Source organism: Perna viridis, chromosome 5 (genome assembly GCF_037379345.1).
Source record: "Perna viridis isolate PV_CMFRI_1.1 ecotype Kerala chromosome 5, ASM3737934v1, whole genome shotgun sequence".
NCBI lineage: Eukaryota > Metazoa > Mollusca > Bivalvia > Mytilida > Mytilidae > Perna > Perna viridis.
The window spans coordinates 50,971,838-50,989,264 of record NC_142449.1 but is presented as its reverse complement, the minus strand read 5'-3'; the positions used below and the strand labels follow the sequence as shown (position 1 = coordinate 50,989,264).

At 33.1% G+C, this 17,427-nt stretch overlaps 1 protein-coding gene across 2 annotated transcripts; it reads left to right on the top strand.

The window, feature by feature from the left end:
- The first annotated feature begins 4,833 nt into the window (after positions 1 to 4,833).
- LOC148618140 (uncharacterized) lies at positions 4,834 to 16,725 on the top strand. 2 transcript variants are annotated; one of them, XM_088586031.1, is made up of 10 exons: positions 4,834 to 4,861; positions 6,247 to 6,344; positions 6,638 to 6,692; positions 7,440 to 7,576; positions 8,346 to 8,443; positions 9,041 to 9,198; positions 9,633 to 9,729; positions 14,158 to 14,305; positions 15,137 to 15,248; positions 16,483 to 16,725. In XM_088586031.1, the coding sequence occupies exons 2-10, from the start codon at positions 6,318 to 6,320 to the stop codon at positions 16,554 to 16,556; spliced, it is 906 nt and encodes a 301-aa protein (XP_088442157.1). In that variant the 5' UTR covers positions 4,834 to 4,861; positions 6,247 to 6,317; the 3' UTR covers positions 16,557 to 16,725. The 2 variants fall into 2 exon arrangements, with proteins under 2 accessions (XP_088442157.1, XP_088442156.1); XM_088586030.1 differs by lacking the exon at positions 4,834 to 4,861 and adding an exon at positions 5,474 to 5,630.
- The last annotated feature ends 702 nt before the right edge of the window (positions 16,726 to 17,427 follow it).

Sequence of the window (17,427 nt, the reverse complement as noted above, 5' to 3'; positions counted from 1 at the left end):
AAGCGTAAACAAGAGAAAATATACAATAATTTCGGCAGGTCAGTTGCATACGTTATATATTTGTTAGCATGCTTCTCTATTTTGGAACAAATCCGTTGTTTCATATACACGTGGCAGCTTATAGTCCACAATATGCAAAAGTCTCATTTAATAAACTATATAGTACATGTATATATTATAACCTACCTACCTACCTATCCTCTTCGTCCCCGGTTTGACATACAGGTATGGGCGCAACAAGTTTCCCCCATTTCCCTCAGTCGTTCGCCACGTGTTGTGCTTGTCCCAGGCTATATCCAAGATCTTGAAGCTCGGCTAGGACTGGTCTCCTCCAGGTGGTACGGGGTCTGTCAGGATTTCTCTTCCCAGGTGGTGTCCATCGTAGGGCAAATTTTGGCAGGCGTTCATTTGGTATTTGTAACACTTGGCCCAGCTATCTAAAGCTTCTCTTTTTTAGTTCAGTTGCGATTGTTTGGCAAGTCATCGATTCTGATTTTGTCTGGCCAAAATGTTTCTTGGATTCTCCTCAGGCAATTTTTTTGGAATACTTCCAAATTTTGTAAATCGCTCTGGATGATGCACCAACAGTTTGACCCATACAACAAAACTGGTTGAACGTCACTGTTGTAGATCTGTATTTTTGTTGTCTTGCTATATACCTTTGACTTCCAGATGGTTTTCAATCTTGCAAAGGCTGAGCGCACTTTAGACAATCTAGTTTTGATATCTTTCTTGGTGCCGTTTTCTGCACTTATTACACCTCCAAGATATGTAAAAACATCAACCAACTTTATTCATTGTTGTTTATAGTGATGAGTCCAGATAGTTTGGGGTGCAGGTGTAAACAGTTACCATTATTTGATACGAGCTGTTATCCAACTCAGGAAGCTCAGGAAAACACCCAAACAAGGAAATTTCATTAAGAAAATGGACATACCACGACTAAACATCCTATCAATAAGAAGAACATTTAATTTGGAATAAAAAAATAAAAAAAACACTTCAGCCCTATAGAAAATTTCAATGATTTCAACATCCGAAACTAAATGCGTTATGAAAGAATTATATGTGAAGACAGCAAAAGATACATCGGGATTGTAAACTAAAAAGAACAAGGAATGGTCATCTAGGGATACATGGAAGAAAATAGAAGAGCACAAAGACACCAAGCAGAAAATCCTTAATTCAAGATCAACTAGGATACAAGAGCAAAGGACAATGAAAACATGAATGCTAGGAAAGATAGGCGTGATTTTATAGATGCTATGGCCAGAGAGGCAGAGGTTGCAGCCAACAGGCGTGAAATGAGAACGGTATATATAATAACAAACAAACAAGGTGGTGCAACAAGATCACCAAATACTCAAGTGAAAAACAAACTGGGCAAAATACTGACTACTGGGGAAGAACAAGCCAAACCCTCGTAGAACACTTCAAAGAAATTCTGAATTGTGCAGATCCAGCTTCCACAGCAAACCCAACACCACATGAGGAAGACATTGCTATAGATCATATACCACCAATAATATATAAACTACAAAATCTATAAAATCACTCTAAAAAGCTGCTGATGTAGAATGCATCAATGCTGAATTGCTCAAACACCTCCAGTAAAATATTTTCTCATCCTTTTTTTTCTATAAAAATCTGAGAAAATTAGAAAATACCACATGACTGGTCGAAAGGGCTTATTGTCAAAATTCCGAAAAAGGGAGACTTGCAAAATTGTGACAACTGTAGAGGAGTAACTTAACTGTCTGTCCCAAGCAAAGTTTTCTGTAAAATCATTTTTGCTAGGATTGATGATGTGATTGACAACAAGCTGAGAGAATAAAATCTGGCTTTATAAAAGGACGTGAATGTACTGACCAGATATTTACTTTGCAAAATATCATTGAGGAAAGTATTGAATGGAATATGCTATTATTTATAGCTTTCATTGACTGCAGAAATGCATTTCATTTGTTCACAGAAACACCTTGTGCAAAATAGTGGGAGCACATGGAATGCCAAATAAGATCATTTATTTGGTGAAATGCTTCTCTAACAACTTTGGCCTCGTGCAGATCCGGATGTCAAAAGAATAGGCCTGCAGCAGCGCTAAGAGCTCGTGGTAAAAGGAGACTAAATAGTGCTCAGAAACCTAGCCGGGGCTAGGCGGTCTGCCACAGAGCAACTGGCTTGTGTTCCCCAGGTTGTGGAATGAGGCACCCCTGGCGTGTTACATGCTGGGGTTGTCTGGCTATAATACGGAAAACCTGACCGCAAACCATACTGGTGCACTGTGCTGGGAAAGATGCCACGTTCCTTGCATGTTAAAGAACCCTGCAGTGGTATTCGATAGGAGTAGGAACCTTTACGTTCCGCCATAGGAGGCTAAATTGCCCGACCCTACCAATCCCTCCCTTTTTCTTGTGGCAATGAAAGCTTGCCGACCCTATTATCCTGGTGTCCCATCCCTTTTTTCATTTCATCATCCTCATCATTTCATGTTCATTTGATCATCCCATTTCATGTTCATTGCCTGAATATAGTTGAAATATTGCTGCTCAGGCGGTAAACCCCAAAATCAATCAATCAATCTAACAACTTTGAATGCAGTGCCATTCTCGTGAACTCCATCTCCGAATCTTTTAGCATTAGATCTGGTGTGAGACAATGTTGTATATTGTCACATATACTGTTTCTGATGACCATCGATTGGATACAACGAAAACAATAAGTCAACATCACGGAATACAATGGACAATGTTCAGTCAGTTCGAAGATCTCAATTTTGCTGACGATATTGCTGAAATTTTACAATTAAGGCAACATCTGCAGGATAAAATAACTTCTCTAAATGGTTATGCAGAAGAGGCTGATCTCAGAATAAATACTACTAAGACCAAAGTGATGACTAACAACTAACACCACACTATATAGTATTATTAGTCCCTAATATTGATTCAAACAAAACTTATGACCTGCTGTTGAAGTCATCGTAACCAAAAACTAAAATAAATACGTGACAAAGTGATAATTTACAAAATATTAAACAAGATTTCCTGGTTTAGTAACTCCAAATCCTAGATTATCTCTAATAGGATAGATTAAAGATTAATAAACAATTAATAGAACATGTTTAAGCATTTGCAGAGTATATATCAAGTACCATACAGATAATATAATATAGTATTAATGCGTAAGGTTTTCCATATTGGCTTCGTTAAAGGTCCGTGGCGTCCAATATTGCTAGCCAAGGATCAATTACTCAGCCAATATGGAAAATCCTACGCAATTATACTTTTATTGACTAACTAGTCCAAAACGTCATATTGGAATAGGGCAATATGGATTTTAACGTAAACGTGATGACTTTTTATTCAGAGTTGTCAACAAAATGTTATTTAGCCAATAAAATTGCAAAAAAAACAGTATTATATTTACATATGTAAACAAACATTCAATCATGTATAAAAATATAAAAAAATAATAATGTCATTTTGGTGTAATGTTTATGGAACTTTTAGACTTTCATCGTTATAAAGGCGTTTTAAATCATATTATCGAAGAACAACATTACTACCTGGTATTGTGTCAGGTCCTTAGTGTTATGTTAGTGGTGCAAATTAATCAGTTCTAAATGAAGAAAAGTGCTTCAAATCTTTAATACTTTTAGTTATTGTATAAAAAAATCATCCAATTTTGTCACCCATATGAAGGCAAGTGAGATATTGAAGTACACAATTTTTATTGACAAATTTTCTTAATCATTGAGATCTATATACAAATGTCCAACTCCCAGCCTCTTTAAATTGCTAACGAGTTACTTCTGTACCCCGCTGTTTACTGCTTCTGTTGAAAGATTTTCTTCCATTGCTTTGTAATGTGTTAAGGTCAGAGAGATGTTCTCTTTCTGACAATACATTTCATGACCTTATGATGATCAAATAGGCCTATGACATTCGAAATTTATCTTGAAATTGGTCTGACTATAAATTGTAACTATTTAATATTCTGTATAAATTTTGTATTTCATTTTTTCCTTATTCATAATAAAGCAAAAGTAATTGAAAAATAATTGATAACTGTACCAAAGTAATTGTAATTTAATTAATTACTTAACAAATTTTGTGTAATCATAATTGTAATTCAATTGAAGAACCTGACAGGTAATTGATTTGTAATTTTTTCTGTAATTGACCCCAGGTTTGGTATGAGCAGAAGTTGCTGTGTAATCATTACCTACCAATGACTGGTAATTGGTGATTGGAGCCATTCAAGGCCTTTGGAAAGTGGTTATTTATGACAACCACAGCTCTATATCAATAGCAACCCATTATAATTTGGTGGACCTCACTGTACGGAGCATATATTTTTTTCATTGTGTGAAACCGAGCCTAATTCATTCCGCAGCATATGCTTGACCTTCCGAAGCACCTGATATCACTCCCGGTTTTGTGGTATTTTTTTTTCTTTGGAAAGATGCCAAAAGTAGACGAATACTTCAGGCAGAGCAGAACATGATTACCTGCCTTGATTCCTGATGTCATTCACGGAATTTTTATTGGGCTCGTTTGTTTCTTATCTCCATTTTTAATGCAATTGTAATTTATTCTGATCACAATACTGTGTTTGTAGGTCGTCTCTATTCCTTGTTTTGTTATGTTTAGGTCACAGTTATTTGTCTCATGCGGAAAAATATACCTACATGCATACCTTATCAAATCACAAGGTTCTTATCTGAAAACAATTGGCAGGCTAATTTATTTATTTCTTCATCGCTTGGCAGAATTTTTTCTATTTCAGTGGGAGATCGGAAAAATGGCTGAGTTATGGTGTCCATAGGGTCCTGTGAAGTTGATGATAGACAGCCAAAGTAGGTGTTTCGAACATTATTTTGTAGATAAAAAGATATTGGCAACATACTACTAATGACACTTCCCATGGACTCTAGTGCTAAGTTTGCTAATTAGATCAATGTTATGGAGCTTCTACCTGAATTTGTACTACCTTGACGTGCGACATTGTCTCCTAAAAATTGATGAGCTAAAATAGAACGGGAATTCACCTGCATTGCACAAAAGGGAGCCTTTATGTAGAATTCATAAACGTATTTTAATTGAGTCTGTTACAGTGACTATTTTACATACAAATAAATCAAACAAGATTCTCTGCGAAAGACAGGTTCACATGTGCAGATTTGATATGAACATTATCCACAATGGCATAACATAAGTGCACTAAAATTTGTGTAGGACTATTTCTGCCTAGATTATTAAAGTACAGTGGTTATATTAGTGGTGTATAACCTTTTCTTTTTTTTCTTAGACCAATATCTATGGGTTAGGGAATTTTTGTGTTTCTTAATTTTTATATCTTTAACGCTTCGGTATACATTTGTAGAAAAGAAAGATTGTATTTACCACACTTATCAATTATGTACATATCAAATATTTGACACAACTAGATGTCACGTTATCTCAGATTTTAAAAACACTCCTTACCGCCCATTGTTATGAACAATATTTTATCTTATCAATACAAATAAGAAACAAATTATGCTACCATTCAGGTAGTTATGATGTTTTCTGTAAACAGCTATTGTTAGAGTGGAACTTACTTTTGCATTTTCTTTTCTAGAATTGGTGAGTTTAACGTAACAAATGACAAATTTAATTTTCATTTTCATATTTTGTTGAGTACTTGTACCTCTGGAATGAATTTGTCATCGTCATAACGTAATCTCCATTTACCTTTGGTTTCTTTTACGTGTTTATGGGTTATTTCATGTTCTTTGTTGCGTGTGCTGTTTTCTTTATCCTGAATATGTTCTTCTGAATTGTGGTCGAAATGAAGTTCACTTGATTAATTCTCTTGCCATTCCCAAGATTAATTGGCAAAAGTTCATTGTACGTATTTTACTCTTGTCACAAACTTTGGGAGCTCGACTCATACAATGAAAAATAATCAAAATAAAACAACCTGCTTTTTACAAGCAGTGTTTGAGTACATGCGTTCAAACATGACTAATTAGTAACGTTATCATATTCTTGGGTTCTTTTTCCATTTTGCAGTCTTAGTCTTTCGTTTTGTCTATCACAATTTATTGTTAAATATCTTTTTTGTTACTGAAAACTTAGTTTTTACGAGAGTTTTGTACTTTACTGATCGAAGCCTTCCCCACTAGGATTTCATTTAGAAATATGTTTATAAAAAACGATAATCAACATAGAAAAACCTGATTTTTGTTTTTGATTTTAGAATAGACATGATTGCCATATAACCTATTCCTGAAGCCATTTACAAGTGTTTATTACTGGACTAGAATTAGCATGAATTTAATTTTAGGCTGCCTGTTAGTAAGTAATCGTTCAGATTTTAAAAAAAATCATTGACATTTAATGTATTTTGGTTTCGCAAAATTAAAGTTCCATTTATCATTTAATTGTAAAAGAGGCACTTAAATTTACATTACGCTTGCATTTTATGTAAACTGTCTGAAAATAAGGTAGAAAACTGTTCCTTTTCTGCATCTAGAACAGATAAGAAAAACACTTGACTTAATTCTTAACGTATTGTTTATTTTGTTTTAAAAATCGGTATCGTGAAACACTTTATGAAAAGAGTTTGTAAAAACTCATGCTCTTTTCAGAACATTTTATTAGTAAGAGTGGAAACACAATCTTGCAGTGAGACTATTGAAGTTGGTAAGTACATTTATGTGCGTTTGAAAAATATCATTATTATAATGCCCCTCCCGAAAAAAAGAAATCTGGAACATATTGGAACTCTCCCGAAACGTCTGAATGAATTGAAACTAAACTCGAAAAACAGCTGTTCACGACGAACTATATGAAATATCACACATGGCCAATATTTCAAAACGATGGCCGTTGAAAGTTGAAAAATATCGCTATTATGATGCAAAAATTAATTTGTAGAAATTGCCGCCATTCCAAAGCGGCCGAAGCCAAAAAAAATCAAGGAGTCGTAACAAATAATTTAAATGCTCCTATCAATGACTACTGGGGAGTTTCGGCAACGTCTATTACGCAGTTCTTAACAATCAGATATAGCTACATTATATTTTGTGGAAACTTTTTAATTTACATATGGTTCAAGAAATTATATATTCATAGGACATATTAAAAATATATTTCTGGAACACCTGCATAATGTATTTTGGTATAGAATTAGCATATAAACGCAAGTCTTGTTTGGGAAAATGTTTCGAAAGCAACAAGAACTATTACCAATTTGTATTACCAACAGTTTTTGAAATAGTTTGCTTTAAGTAATTTTTAAATTTGAGAGTTGTCATAACTATTAATGAATCAAGATATTATACGGCTGTCTATCAGAATATATATTTGATGAAAAAGTTAAATAGGGAGTACCCAATAGAAATGTAACTCTTGTATGCTCACTGTTTTCTTTTGATAATATTTTTTCAGTCTGCAACCGTAGCTCAATGACAATTAATCTAAATGATTCAACAAATCCAGTATTTATTAATAACATTTTTCACAATGAAACTAGGAAGGTTACAAACAACCTCACCGTGCCAGAAGGCTTTATAGAACACTCACAGGTAGGAATAAAAACATGCCATTTTGTACATCTAAAAATGTTCTCCTTACAACGTTAATTTCAACTATCAGTAATCTTCACTCCGTTCATGTGTAGTTCGTTCGCTAGCAATTTTGACTGATGGAGCTAGTACTTTCCTTTGATTTTAGGATATGTGCCATGATAAGAAATGCCACTCAAAGCCGTAGAGTTTGTGTTTATGAAGATTTGAAATTGTTAAAAAATGATCTTCATTTTTTTGATTTTGGTGCGTACATCGCAGTTTTGCAGATTTTCATAATTTCTTTAAAATAATACTAGCTTTGTATGTTATTGCATATACATTAGCGTTTAGCCAGTTTTTGTAAAAAGAAGTAAAATGAACACAGTCATATCCAGGAATGGTGTTTTCCCCTACAATTCTGATATTTTATAATTTGATTTTCTATGATTATACCCTTCTATTAAGCAAACATGAAATAAATTCCGTTTGCCTTCGTCATCCTCTAAATCCAAAGTTATCATATCTTATGACATTTGTTACTGTTTGATACATATATGAATATATTTTTTCTTGTTTCGTATACTCAAACTTTTTTGCAACATTAACCACTGAATAATAATAAAAGTAAATGTGCGAGTGGAGTAATATATAAAAAAAGAACAATTGGAATAGTAATTCAGCATTGTTTAAAACAGCACAGCAACATTTAATGTATCGTTTTGTTTTCTTCAAACTTATTGTTTAAACATTGTGCATGCATTATTCATAGACGCAATGTTTATTGTAGTTATTCAATGTAGACTTGGTAAAAGCTACAATTAACAGTACAAATAAGATTACTTGTATACTGACATGTAGAGAGTCAACACGAAGTAAAGTTTTTGGGTAACTACGATAGTAGTCTAGCGTTTAATACTAAGATTGGTCATGAATGGGAAATAATCTAAAATATTAATCACTTTTATGACAACGTAATGTCCGATATGACTATTTGACGTGAAATGTGGCTTCTTGTTTTCTTTGCTAGATCAATAGAAATTCTGTTACAGTATGAAATACTTGTATGACTGAGTCTTATAAATAGTGCATTACCAAATAAATTTTTCGTACTAGTTACGCTCGAAACGAAAAGATACTCTAAAACTTGAAACGATTAACCCGAAGACTCAAAAATACAACTCATGGTACAAAGCGACCTCAGTTAACATGTCGACTCCAAAAGTATAAATGTATTTTACATTAGATCATATCATTGATCAAGCAACTTTATGTGATATTGGCTTGAGATAGTTAAAAAATTGTTTTTTTGGACCTAAACATTTTTTGTAGAATAATTGTTGATTAGATAACAATGAGTATAATTTTTCATGGCTATTAAGACGTCTATAAAATTATAAACTGTTACACAACATGTAGAAGAAGAATGCTACTAAATGATATGCATGATTTAAATTTGATATTGTAAATTTAAAACTTTTTAAGCAACTTACTAGACACAAGTATTTATATATTGCCGGGGAAGCAAAATGAAGTAGGAAATGTCCTGATGAGGATAAGAGAGTGTGATGATGAAGCCTGTCCGGAAATCTCTACTGCTTATGTTGGTGACCATGTCTATATGTTTCTAAAGTATATTGGAAGTTGGTATTTAAACAAAAAATAATCAATATTTTTTTTAAATGTTTTTATACGTATTTATACAAAAATATTTGCAAACCTATCATTTGAAAGATACAAGTTTCATCAATCAATTTTATGTCGCCATCTTTAGTCACGAGGTCATTAAGTTTTATCTTTCTGCCTACGTATTTGTGTTTGTCTTTAACATACTTTTTCGTACACACATCGTTGCAACTGTTGATAGAATCCATATGAAATGATACATGCAGCCTCGGCTTAAAGGGATATACCGCGTGAAAGACTTTTAGCTTTGTCTTGCATTTATAACTTTCACATATAACTTTTACGAGTCAAAACTTGTATCTTCAGGATGCAAATTATATAACGTTATGGAGTATTCATATTTGTTTTTATTTTGATCAACCTGATTTCCTGATTTTAACTTTTCTTGTAGAAACCAAGTATACAATTATTCCAACAAACTGCACAGCCTATCCTGGTAATATTCTTAGTCAAGCAAACGATAGTTTTAATTTATGGGATTTGCAAACGTAAGTCATACTTCTATCCTCTAATACATGTTTTTATATGTATACATTTTTTGCTTATGTGGAGGGCATTAATATGATAAATTAATTGTTCAAGGGACAGTGGAAATGACTGAATTGCTGATAACGCCTTCCGCTTCAGGTAAGGACATGTTAATTGTTGAAAACATATTCTGTTTCCCTTCCAAGGGGTATATCGAAAATGCCCTTTACATAAACAACTATTGTGCCTTTTTCATTGAGGAATATGAAAGCTCTGTTGATGGTGGTATACAGATTACGGATAAATATCGCCCGAGACGGAGATGAAGGTGACATTAATGTCTGTGGTGACCTAATATACAACACTCAACTGCAGGCAATTAAATAAATTGTTAGATAAGTTTCCAAAATGATCTGGTGCATTGTTCTTTGATAGAAACTTGTGGAGCAATCCCATTACTCTTTGCCTAACCGTTGTGTTTTCTTTAAAAAAATGTTAATTATTTCTTCATTCACATGTTTTATTTAATTATCGTCTGATGTTTTTGTTTGGGCAGTAGTATAAAAAAAAACGGACTACAGAACGGAAAGGATAAGACAAAAATTACGGTAAAGGCGAGTGTTAATCATAAGGTTCTATTCTATAGATAAGCCACTGCAGACAATTCATGACATATTTTGGAAATAAAACCTTAGATACTCAAACAAGCAAATACAACAAGTTTTTTTTTCTGTAAAAGGTAAATATTTTTCAAAACCTTACAAAGTGGAGATCCATGAAAATGATTTATACTCTTTTTTATTTTGTAATAAAAATCTGTAGCTAGGGTAACAGTGAGCACAAAATATCAGTTTGAATGACAAATGTTGGGTGCCTTCTCAAAATTAACTGTCAAAGGACAGGTTTTCTAAAATATCAGGTAATTTAATACTTCAAGGAAGAATAAGCAGCCACGGTATTATTGTATAAAATCAACAACAAAATGTGTGCCTTTTTCTGTTCATTTGTTCATGATTTTAATTCTTAAAGTCCGTGCGTAATTTTGCATTTTTGAAAAAACAGCCAGCTGGTACAGAGGAGTAAAAACCACTGCGGCAAGGACCTGATTATTTCCAGAAAGCTTAAAACATGCATTTTATATCTTTGTATCTGTATTGCATCTATAAATGTACAAATGCTGTATTACCCAAGATTAAAATATCCACCAAGTTTTCTAATATTTACCAAATTAGACCGGGTCAACTGTACGAAACAGTGCAACGCGATTGCATCTGTATAGTACACCTCATGGAAGGGGGTTTCATGTTCCGCAGTGGGATAAACCTAAACAATGGTTGGTATACTAGAATAATTCATCTTTGTGAACCAACAAAAAAACTTACAATTTCATATGAGGTATGATATTACTGTATGATAATGCCAGGAGCCCGTCATATGGAGAGGCACCAACCATTTATATATTGAGGCTGGGGGCATTGGATATTTTTGAAACAAAACATATTAATTTCACTTTGAAGAAATATAAAAAAAATATTTTCTGCTGTGGTCATAGGAGGTACGACATTCCAACTCCCTCACAATGGTATACACAAAACAACCCGGGTGTCTTCAGAGATGAAAACTAAACACCAGATAGGCCATATTACAATCGCCAGGAGGTGGAGGAAGATTATGACATCCGTTAGAGCTTATAGAGGTGTTGATCATAAACTTGTGGTGGCTAAATTGAAGATAAAGATAACCGTGGCAACCAGACAAGATCAGATTAGAAGCGAAAGTATAACATAAGGAAGAGGCGCAGTAGACAAACAATGGAAAGAATAACATCCACATATAACACCACATGCCAAGAAGAACTTGGATTCTCAACTAAGGAATACAAGCCATGATTATCTGACGATACAATCGAGACAACTGAGAAGCGTAGGTCAATTAAGATATAACTAGACCAGGTCAAGACAAGATTGCTGGAAGAATGGTTGACGAGCGTATAGGTATTAGGAAAGAAGTAAAAAGATAAGAACAGGCATGCTAAAACAACCTACATCAACGAGTTCGCTTCAAAAGCAAAGATGCAATGGACAGAAAAAAAAACCTGAGTACAACATCACACGCAAACTGACAGGCAGAAAGACCAACACATCCAAACCATTGAAAGACAAAGATAACAATGTGATAACAAACCTAGCTCGACCACTTTTAAATGAAGAAGATATATCAGATGCTCCTGATCTACCTCCTGAAGAAGACCTTGATGTTGATACTGGCCCAATATTGAAGGATGAAATCATAAAAGCCCTACGAATAAGGACTGGAAAAGCCCCAGGACCGAACCAAATTTCCACCTGAGGTCTTGAAGATCAACCTGGAAAAAACATCTCGATTGATTGATTGGTTGTTGGGGTCTAAAGCCCAAGCAGCAATGTTTCACCTGTTCTGTTGACATTCGGATCTGCACGGGGCCCTAATCACCTTATATCTGGGAAACAGTCAAAATCCCTGAAGAGTGGAGTTTCAGCTACATCATTATGCTTCCCAAGAAGGGCGACCTGAGGAATTCAGCTACTATCCAGATTCCGATGCGGTCGGTCATGTATTGACCAAATTGCCACATTACGAGCCATCATCGAGGAGTAAATAGAATGGAAATCACCCCTCTACATAAACTTTGTTGACTTCAAGAAGGCCTTAGCATAGTTAACTGATATGCACTTTGGAATGTACTAAGACACTGTGGAATCCCTGTCAAATTTAAACTACTGATTTGGGTATGAGTGGCCGTTCATGTGATTTGCGTGATGGTGTACACAATTATTTTTGCTATATACACGTAATATGTACCTGTTAAAATACACACGTGTTTCTCGCATGTATGTGTTGATATTTCAAACAAATCAAAACTATCGTTATTGCCAGTTTTTTTTTTTTTTTTGGACAAATTAACATAATCTGCTGCTAATTATATACACATATATTAATAACTCGTATGTATGCGCGTATATTTTGCATATATACACGTTTATATTATACGTCAATTATATTGATAATTGACGTTTAAACCATCACCTAAATGAAATGAATGGCCAGTAATACCCATGGATTGGAAACTTAGTTTGCAATGTGAACAATTGTTCAAGTGTATATAAGACAACACCATTTCTAAATTTGAATAAATGAAAGAAGACAACAGCACTAGAAGTCTTTATGTGCAAAGTGATATGACTAAGTTTTCTATCACATTCGTCATAATGCTCCCGTATTTTCTTGGTACACTCTTCAATAATGTGAAAATAAAAACATTGTTAATTTGATTATGAAGGTCAAGTATAGTTTGTTTTCTTTATTATACACAAACAACGTGGTAGTTTCCAGAAGGGCACGATTTTGGATTCTAGAATTGTTTGGTACTTTCGCTTTGTAGACACAAATTAGGCCTCTAAAGAGCGTAAATCACTGTTCACACTTTGTCAATGTAATTATTGTAATGAATAGGTGACTTTATTGTATTCATCGATATAATCTTCCGCTTATTATGAAAGCGATAAACACAATAATATTTTTTAAAATTTTTAACTCTATTCTATTACGATTTTAGCGTACTACATAAAAACATATCGAAAAATAAAATATTTTGGTCAAACCCTTAGGCTGTTCTATCAACACATTTACGTAAGACAAAAACATATGGCTTCACAACCGACACCGCCGTTGAACTTTTGTTTAATTGTGAATTAAACCAGGATTTAAATTACTTAACAATTCACTTTGAAGAAGAACAAAATCGACAAAGGAACCTGCAAATTGCATTGGCATTGAACGTGTTCAAAATGTCAGTTGTCGGACGCATGTGAAATGACGGTTTCGGCCAATCCATTGAAGGACATGATAATGCTGAACCAAGCTAACACATTATCGTTGGTAAAATCAACATTTATGTTATTCACAAGCAACAATGATTTTTTTTTCAGAGGACCGTAACTTGTTAATTTTGTTTGACAAACCCTAACGACCTGGTGCGGCATTTCCACCATGATCGTATTTACCTCACATGATGCGACGTACGCGATGACACAATTCCGTTGGATTATTTATTTGTAAATGTAGATGTTTTCATTTTTGGAGTCAATTCTAATCATGATTATATACATGTATTTCAAAATATTATTATAGAAAAAGGTAAAATAATAGTTCTTTAAACTAGTTTGGGGAGCTGATTGTAAAAGCCAAATATTTGGCTTTCCGAGGAAAAGTCCAGAAATTATTTCTTAAACAATAATATTATCTCACATTTTTTAAGGCTTGACACACACAAAAAAACGAATTCAAAACGGTAAAATGAATAAGCAGTGTTTAGTTTTAGATATTTTAATTAGGGACAGGAGAACATTTCAGTATAAATGCTTAGAAGAGGATATTTATAATAATAAATACGATGTAATTTGTTTCAGCTGTAACTCATCACACACTGAGTTTTTTTCTCCATTTAAAAGAAAAGATTCAACGACATTGTCATCAAGAATTAAAGCATTTCGATTTAGATCAGCTCAAGATGTAACGTTCACCTGTAGTGTTTTAGTTTGTTCGTCATGTTCACAGGTACTGTATAGGTTTAATGTGTTAGTACTTTGTATAATTATCTGTTTTCGTCATAGGAAAACAACCTAGTAATATATGCATTGGTTTGTACGGAAATTATATTAAATAGAATCAAAGTGTTCTAAAATTGAATCAGATAATATAACTTTGTGTTCATGTGTTCATCATCAAAAATGGCATATCCATCCGACATGCATTTATTCGTTGTTAGAATTATCTGATGGATATTATTAAGATGAGATTTATTTTGAAAAAAAAATCAATAATTGCTGAGAGGGAGAAGTTTGAATTGTGATTTCGAACCAGAAAATTCTGTTAATTTCATATACATAAATAAATATATAATATAATACAAAAAATGTGTTATAGAATACAAAGACTATATAAGAAATTTATACCTTTAATAGTCATAGTCATACGGTGAACGGATTTTTCTGATACATATTATACGTCACGGAGTATAATAGTTAACATGCAAGCTTATATCTTATAAAATTCTCTTTGGGCATTATACTTGAAAACTTTCTCGAGTAGATTTAACAATCGTGCATTTGGTATTCAAAATTTATTTTTAGTTAAACACTCTGTAAATTGGGTTTTTATATATTTTTAACTTGCAGTTGATGGATTTTGTTTCTGTTCTTTGATTGTATTATTGTATTCAAAAATATATTCCGAAGACATAGTGTTCTTACATTGTTATTAATTACACAATTCTATACTAAATAGGAGTATTTCAAAATCATCGTGTTGAAACCGCGAAAATTGACTTTTCAAGGATTTTGTACATCGAGGAATAAAACGATTGTGGTGTTCAATAATTTCTTGCAGGGTCAAAATTGTGATAATTTAAAGATAAAGAGAACAGGTCATAATACAGATATAATAAAACGAAGAACTTTACAGATTCGCGAGAGATCATACGTAGAAGAGAAATCGCTTGGTACGTATTTCTGATCTATAAATTTCGTAAAATTGCATTTTAATAGCTTATACCATACATATATAAAGTCAATAATCAGTAAGGGCGTCTATTCATACAATGTTGTAAATATTTTGTAAGTGGGAGGTAGTGTCAAAATGGCATCGCTTTGCAATTTTCAGCATATTTCAACAGATATTTACGACGAATATACGTCGGTCTTTTCTCAGCCTACGACGTTTGTGATTATTTAAAGTACTTCTTTGTGCCTTGTTTGTGACACTTAAACCTGAAAGGCTGTTCTCTCATATGATCAATAAGGTGCATGCCTAGCACGTGCGCTTTGTGTCCTCCGTAAGACTAAATTTGTAATTATCTATAACGTTGAATGTTGGTTTTTTTATTGACTGCAACCGTTAAAAAGAAATGGTTTACGTAGAAAGCATTGAAATTCATTGTACAAGGGAGATGACTCTTTCATTTTGTGCAAAATTTGGTTGCTTTCTTAGGGAAATTTAAAATCATTTTCATTCAATTGTCGATTAAATTAATCTTTGAACATTCTGACATACATATGATATGAACATTACACTGGAACAAAAAATGCCCTGGGATAATTTTTTCCAAGAGCCACTCATATCATATGAACTGCCTAGTTTCTACATGGACACCTCTTTAATACTTCAACTTATTTGAACACTCCATCAACATTAGGTCTAAAACCATGATAGTGCAAAATTGACGATAGCTATAGATCATAAACAACATTCTTAAATATTTAAACAAATGTCAGTGTATGTTTGAGTCACTGCAATTTATAGGGACGTTGGATGAATTAATATATTTAGCAAGTGTAATGCAAGTTTAAATTGGTTTTGTTGGATACATATGTTCCACCTAACTCAACAGCTCTGATATTTATGATGGGAAAGGAATTGCCCAACAGGGCAGCAGCTTTTGCTTCGTTTTTTTCTACAATTATCTAACATTTGCACATAATAAGCGCTTACCGAATCGGGACTTAAATCACATTTGTACCATAACAACATAACATCATTATTCATTCAATTAATAATTACATGATATAAACAATTTACGATCCCAAACCGAAAGAAAATGAATAATTATAAATCCAAACACTTATTATATAGTTTAACATCACACTTACTGACATGATTCGAACAAACTGTTGACTTTGTTATTGTTAGCCTGCTCTTACACCTTTTTTAAATGAATTTTGATTAATTCTTTTCAGGTCTGACAATTGGCAGCAATGTTTATGTACTTATGAAGATTTATACTTTGACATTTCTTCTTCGTTATTATTAGTCCCCCATGAAACAGAATATGGCAATGTTTTATACGTGTATTTCATAAGTTAAAAGAGGAAGTGTTTTAATGTTCTAAAATGGTTTAAAAAAGTTCAAACATTTTGAAATACATTGTATATGTTCATTTTTAATGGTTATTTTCTGAAATAAAATATACAGTAGGGCTCTTTATTTGTTTTTAAAATACGCAACTTTTGAATGGTCCACATATACCTTAAATCGTACATACAAGACATATTTTTTTCAGACAGTACAATGATGTCAATTCGATGCATTGAAGCACAACATCTAAATGAAACCAATATACATGTTACATACATACATTCTACACCAGACTACGGACGGACTTTTGATAAAAGCCTGTAAACATTTTGTTGCAGGATGATCCAAACAGTCATGTTAGAAGTTGATTTATAATATTACGTCTAAAATAATATTTAAGACTATCTTAATCATACATCAAGCACCACTATCTGTTTTTCTTGTATAGTTTTGCTAAAGAGTAGATAATTAATAAATATGTATACCGAAAGTAAGAAAGCAACATTGAAATTACGTTTCTATATGTTTGAAAGACGTTGACTAACGATACTTTCTGATGCATATCAGAAGAGTTAATCAGTTGTTATGAAGTTAAAATTTGTTATCTTTTGATCTGAAAGATTACATGTTTTAATTAAAAGAACAAAGTCTTCGGGGATGGGAGCAAGACTCAAGTAATCTTAATGTTCAACAGAAATATTTCATTTTATAAATTTGTAAATGAGATCTCTTAATGAGAATTGCTTATAAAAAGTCAAGTCCGGGGTAGAAAGAGGAAAGGAAAACTATGACACGTTGAACAAATCAGTTTTCATGGCGTAGATGGA

Excerpts from the sequence above, each read along its gene's own strand:
- LOC148618140 (XM_088586031.1), top strand. The coding sequence starts at position 6,318 with ATGAATTTAATTTTAGGCTGCCTGTTA. Across the intron at positions 6,693-7,439 it reads CAGTGAGACTATTGAAGTTG|TCTGCAACCGTAGCTCAATG; the intron begins GTAAGTACATTT and ends ATATTTTTTCAG. Across the intron at positions 14,306-15,136 it reads TTTGTTCGTCATGTTCACAG|GGTCAAAATTGTGATAATTT; the intron begins GTACTGTATAGG and ends AATTTCTTGCAG.